General features: G+C 53.5%; 1 protein-coding gene across 1 annotated transcript in view; it reads right to left on the reverse strand.

Annotated features, from left to right (window-relative positions):
- DAAM1 (dishevelled associated activator of morphogenesis 1) overlaps positions 1–6324 on the reverse strand; it is a 78258-nt gene that overhangs the window by 52450 nt on the left and 19484 nt on the right. The window contains 1 exon segment of the mRNA XM_009332742.1: positions 5993–6216. Within this exon segment, the coding sequence (XP_009331017.1) occupies positions 5993–6175 (183 nt within the window). The 5' untranslated portion in view covers positions 6176–6216.

Consider the following 6324-nt stretch of genomic DNA (forward strand, 5'->3'; position numbering starts at 1 on the left):
GTGATGAAGCACACCCCACGTGCTCCTCAATCCTGCCCATAACTCCAGCAACCACTGAGAAATCAGGAAGGAGAAGACCACTGCTGGAGCAAATGCCGCATCCAATGAGGCCGGTACCCTCCGTGGTGACCTGTGCCAGAAACATTTGGAGCCGGTGCAAGCCAAAAACCTAAATGCCCCAATTAAGGTCACTGACACGTTACCGAATGAGCTGCCCAGGCATCTCCCAGGGATGTGGCCTCCTCTTTTACAAAGTGCAAAGTGGAAAGCATTTAGCAGGTAGACCATATAATTTTTCCACTTCAGCTGTACTTCTCCTGGAAACAGAAGGGTTTCTTACGTGCTCTCTGCCTTCAGCTGGGGTTCACATTGTGCTATAATATGGCTCCTTTGTAAAATTACGGGTTGGGAGCGGCATGGTTTTTGGGCAAGCCCCCATGCTAGTTTGTAGCTGTAACAGATACTGCAATTACACGAATGCTTCAGCTGAAATATAGCGTTCCTCAGTGGATTACTTCATTCAGGTCTGTGGAATGCGTGTAGGCAGAAAATCCTTATTTTGTTGCCGAGTAGGTGTGCGACTTCTATATCAGATGCTTACCTATCAAAACATACGTTTAAGAGATTATCTGTGAGGGTGTAATGCCACAAGGTGATGAAAACAAGCACCGTGAGTGGCAGGCTGGGATGAGAGCATGGCAGGTCCAGGCTGTTCGCATCTAACGAGCAGAACCTGGGCAGCCCAGTAAAAGTGTCCACACGGTTCCCTGGAGAGTGAATTTAAAAGCAGACATTACCGAATCACTTGGTTTTCGTCCTTAGAAGTGATTCACAAGCTCAAGGGAGCTTGGTCTTGGGAGACGGTGGTGGGACGGGGTCAGGAGCCCCGTGCTGAGTGTCTGGCCCTGGATAGACTCTGCAGAAAGGGGTGTTCTCTTTTGCCCAGGCTATTGCAATCGTATTTTTTTCTGGGTACCAACTGCATGCTTTTCTTTGCAGATATAGGGGAAAATGGCTTCAGCCGCTGTTCAGTGGTCCCCCAAATCCTGAAGTCCTTAATGCTGCAAAGACCAGGCAGCAAAAAACGACAGCTGACCAGCAAGCATGAAATGCAAAGCTTGGCTTTGCAGCTGATCCCTCAGCTGTCACTTAAAAGCCGTGTTGTTCTGCAAGGCCCAAAACCTCATACTTTCTCCTTATTGGATTAGAAACCGGGGGAAAAGCACATTACTTAAGTTCCTAAGTAAAACTGGGTATCGCTAGCAATGAGTTCCCAACCTGGCGCTGCTATTAACACGTAACAGTGCTCACACTGACCGCCCCACTGCCTTCTCCTCGCATTGGGGTTGTCCTTCGCTCCCTGTTCAAGCAGCATATAAAATAGCAATCATCTGGGCATGCCGAGAGGGCGGGAAGGTACAGCTCTGCAGGACAGTTATGGATGGAACATTTTACCCAAGCACCCCACATCGCGAGCCACAGACCAATCGCCCACCATGAAGCATTTCAAAGGCCACACAGAATTAATCTCTGTGACAGAGGATGCTATCTGTTAGGAGATAGCATCCAAAGAGCAGCTCTGATGAAATGCATTAGTTGTCCCAAGTACAGCAAAAACAAATGCTGTGATAAATCTTGTAAGCTGCCAGAGACCTTTTTTTTGTTCCCCCGGCTCCTGAGTTTCCACTACTTCATAAAGCAGCAGGGAGGGATGGAGCAGCCTTCCACATCGCGGGAGGGGAAGGCATAAAGCCCAGCACTTCAGAGACCATGTGTGAATATCTCCCCTCCAGCAGATCACCGTGAAGGCAGTCACTAACATCATGCAACATCAGCGGGCAAGGGTCTGCACCCATCCTGAGCTCGGGGGGCTGGGGACACTGCACAGCCACTTGCCTCCCAGTGTCACCTCCCCAGGTCTCCAAAAACTTGTTGGCTGCTGGAGTCTGGGCGGAGGGACCCGGGAAAGGTTACCTGCTCTGGTTTCACAGGCTAAAAATGGGCTGCTGCACATCACAGGAGGGATGCAGGGATAGACGGAGCTGCTCTAATTTCTTCTGCACCACTAACGACAAGTCAGAGGTGAAAAGTCTGAGAAGCCCCATTGGGAGCAGTAACTGGAATTTCCTCAAAGCCCAGGTATTTAGGAGGACAAGCCTCAAGGGGCAGCTGGGGCAGCATCTCCTCTGAGCCCATCCCTCTGCCGGCAGGGATGCAGGCTGGGAGCGAGGTGTGGGACCAGGGAGAGGCAGCACCTTGTGCTCCAGGGGCAAGCAAAGCCACGCTGGACCCGGCAGCTCCTCCAAGCATCCAGGTGGTCTGAGGAGTCGCCGGAGCCTCGCGCTCATACTGCCGGGACAGAGACGCTGCTGTGACCTGCCCCACTGAGAAGAGAGCCAGCGAGGTGTCCTGGGTTGTGCCGGGGCTCCTGCTGCCCTCTCCAGACCAAGCTGTTCAATCCCCCCATGCCTCCACCCCCCTGCCCGGCGCATGTCCCACAGGGCCGATGCACACCACCACACACAGAGCGTTTCATTACAAACCTCAGAGTGACAAGGAGTGTTAAGCAGATATAAAGGACATCAGTCATTTACCCATCTGGTGGAAAGTCTAGTTGCTAGCAGAAAATAGAGAGGATTGTTACGGCAAGATCTACCATATGGCACCATTATGTGGAGCTTTGCAAGTGCTTTCTCTGAGCATGCAAGCAAGATTTCAGCCTTTGAAGAAACGCTGTATTGTTAGCCTGGATACGCAGGAGCCTCTTGAAAGAAGCCGTGGCAGATGGCACAGCTTTGTTCTCTTGGTTCGCAGGCAGCTCATGCAGCCCCAGATATTCCCCCCTAGCCGGGGCTGAGCAGCCCCATGGCACAGCGATCCTCCTGATGTGTCCGACGGGAGGACTGATGGCTCCTGAAATTCCTTAAATCTGATGGATGTTGCTTGGCGGGTACCACACTGCTGCACGAGCCCCAGGAAGCAAACACCACTGACCTGAGCCGGTGGGATGCACCGGTGTCGATGCAAGGAGAGCTGCACGAAACGGCAAAGCCTTGTCCCAGCCAAGGGAGCTGCAAATTAGTAAATCTTCCTGCTTTTGTCTGCGCCTCTCTGCCAGCACCTGCTCCTCCCTGGGTGGCTGAGCCTGGCCGGAGCCCCGGCAGGACAGCGGACAAAGAAAAGCCTTTCAGAAGGGGCTGGTGCCCGCTTGAGCGACATCCCAACAATACCCTGACGAAAACCCATTCAGCCCAGGCGGGGGGAAAGGAAGGGAAAGGGAAAAGGTTCCTCTGGGAGGAAGCAGTGATCCGTCATTGACCACAGCAACAACATCTGCATCTGCCCTGCGCCAGGGACAAGCCATCGCCTGCTCCGTACTGCTAGCTGGGACAGGGCGCATCATCCCTGCAGCCCGGGATGGAAATCGGGCATTTCTTACAGGTTAATTGCTCCTGTTTGTGCCCAGGCAAAAAAACCATCCCCTGTTTCCTTGTTGTTCCTCCTGAGAATCACTTGCATGGCCACAGAATAAAACCCTAACTATTTAACTATTCCATTGAACTATTCTAGTTAAAATTCAAAGTGTCCATATACATAGCAGGCCAGGAAACACACACCGGGAGAGCAGATCGAGCCTTTAGCTGACCTTGGAGTCAGCTGCTCCAAGTCCCTCTGCAGCTCAGGCCCTCATCCTCTGCCGCTGGTGTGGGACAGTCACTGATTTCTCACGCTACGGATGTTTCCCGACTCAGATGAACAGGTACACTTAAAAACACCCAAAGCCCAGAAAATATTTTGTGGGATGGCTCCAAAAAGAAAGAGTTTTTGTCCTCTGATGTACGCAACAGGCTGAGATCTGCAGAGCAGGGACCCCACTGGATTATTGGTCTCTGTGGGAAGATTGTCCATCCTGGTGACCAAACTCACTGCTGCAACGTCCCTAAAGATACCGCCCGTCCCAGGCCTGAAATCTTCCACCCCTGCCACTCTGAGTCCTGAATGGGAGCAAATGGGGCCGAAACGTCACTATTAAGCTGCAAGAGAAGAGTTGGCCAAGGACCAACTCGAGCTGGCAAAGCCTCCAGATCCCCTCCAGCCCCTTTGACTTCCCTCAACCCAATCAACCAAGACAACCGAGGACTTTGGAGGGAGCCCTGGTCCCACAGAGTGGGCGCAAGCCAGCCCGACCCGGACGGTCGAGCGTGACAGGCCGGGTGGCATCGGGCTCCCGCAGGCATAAAAATCAGCCCAGCGCCTCTGAGTGCTTTCTCTGTCTCTCTTCCAAATGTTACACAGTGGGTTTATACAGAAACAGTGGGACACTTTCCAAACCATTTAACTAATGCTGAAATTTAATACCCGACACCAACAGGTTACTGAGAACAAGAAGGAGCTGTTGTAATGGAGGGGGGGATTTGCAACTTCACTCCCCCCGAATGGGAATCTGCCCTCCTGAGCCCCCGGGGCAGAGCTCCGCTTCCCCCTCCCTCCCACCCGGGGCTGGCTCGGGTTAAGATCTGCCTGATGGGTTTTTTGGGGAGTCAGGGGGTTGCAGCTGCTTGCACAGGAGCACAGTAAGCACCCGCTGTCCCCCCTCCCTATAAGACTTCAGTCCCCGGGGAGCCAGCACAGCTCCTGCTGCCGGCGTGCCCTGGAGCAGCAGGTGCCCCCAAGCCTTATTCTCACCCTTGCCTGGGGGAAAGAATCCAAAATCTCAGCAGCGCAGAGCAAGGGATGGAGAGCAGAAGGGCCACACCGGGGCATGCCCCAGGCCCGACTGGTCCCTGCGAGCGCCGCTGGGCTCCTGCCTCGCTGCACACACAGCGGTTCCCTGCAGCACAGCCTCTGCACGAAGCATCTGGCTGAATATGGGGGAGACGCTTTGAAAATCCCGGGCTGAGGAAAGCACTGGGGGCGTGCAGGTTTGATGGGGCTCCAGTGCATGAGCCTCTGCAGGTGCCTCCTTCAGCCCAGCTGGCGATGCCGAGCCGCAGCGCAACAAGCCCTTACACTGCCTTCGGCCGGGGCACAGCAGGAGTTTTCCATGGGAATGAACTTCCCCAGGAAAATCTGATTTGGCCAAATTATCAGTGGAGAAAAACGTGGAACAGAGGCATTCGCTCCACCTGAACAAACCAAATCTGACTGGCAGCGTTTTGCTTCTTTGCAAGAAGAGGTCCTGCTGCAGGGACGTCTCACCCCCATCGTGCTGCGTCGGGTGTCCCAGTCTGCCTTCTCACCCCGCCCATGGAGAAAGACGTCTGGGCAAAACCAGCTCTTGTAATACAACCTGGAGCTCTCCTCTACCAAATGGCCTGGCTCACCAAAACCATGCCGCCTGGCATCTAATGGGACATGCTACACCACGAGGCGTGACTGACCAGCATCACAACTCCCAGCTCCCTCTATGCATCAAAGCACCATAGAGAAACCCCGTTACACTGCTAAATCAACCCAAAGTGGAGCACTCTGGGTCCATCCAACAAACCACACCAAAATGTTTTTGCTTAGAGGAAATTAAAGCTTTTTTTGGCTGTCCCTTTTTTTTTTGATCCATGTTTTTCAGAGTTTTGGTACCGAGGGACAAAGAAACAATAACCTGACTCTCCAAATCTCAATTTAGCCTACACCCAAGGATTTTTGCAGAGCAGAGTGCCCAGCAAGTAAAGTCACTTTGCACCTACGGGGGACAACCTGCTTTACTGGCTCAGACATCCCTGCATCACCCTGGAGGTACAAAAGGCCAGACCAGCCCCCAAGCCCTGCTGTAAGAAATCAAGGCTTTCTAATGAGAAAGAGAAACCACCCCAAACTGGCAGGACTTCAGGGATGAGCAGAGCTCAAGGTTCAGTGCAGAACCGCTCCCAACAGCAGCCCTGATGCTCCCTTCACACCAAAGCTTGCCTGAAAACTCAAAACCAAGCCTGGAGAGACTAGAAAAGGGGAAAAAAAAGGGTGAAAAAAAAAGAAAAATAAAAAGCATTCTACTTACCACCAGCTCGGTGAACATGACATCCAGCTCCTCCACTGGCGGCATGGGCAGCGCGGGCTCCATGGTCTGCAGGGCAAAGCTGCTGTCATTGCGCAGCCGGTACGTGATCTCAGGGTGGTCGCTGCTGCGAAAGCAACAGAAGATGAAGGAGATCCCCCGACTGCTCCTCTTCCTTGGGGCCATGGCCAAAATCCTCTGCGTCACTCCCTCCTGGGCACTAGATCCTGAGGGGAAGAGAAGAGAGGAGGCTCAAGCAGCCGCCCCGCAGCAGTGCGCTCCCATCCCACCGAGGGGAGGAGGAATCAAAGCCACCCACGCGTTCGGCGTGGAGG

The sequence above is a fragment of the Pygoscelis adeliae genome, unplaced genomic scaffold, assembly GCF_000699105.1.
Source record: "Pygoscelis adeliae isolate BGI_AS28 unplaced genomic scaffold, ASM69910v1 Scaffold179, whole genome shotgun sequence".
Taxonomy (NCBI): Eukaryota; Metazoa; Chordata; class Aves; order Sphenisciformes; family Spheniscidae; genus Pygoscelis; species Pygoscelis adeliae.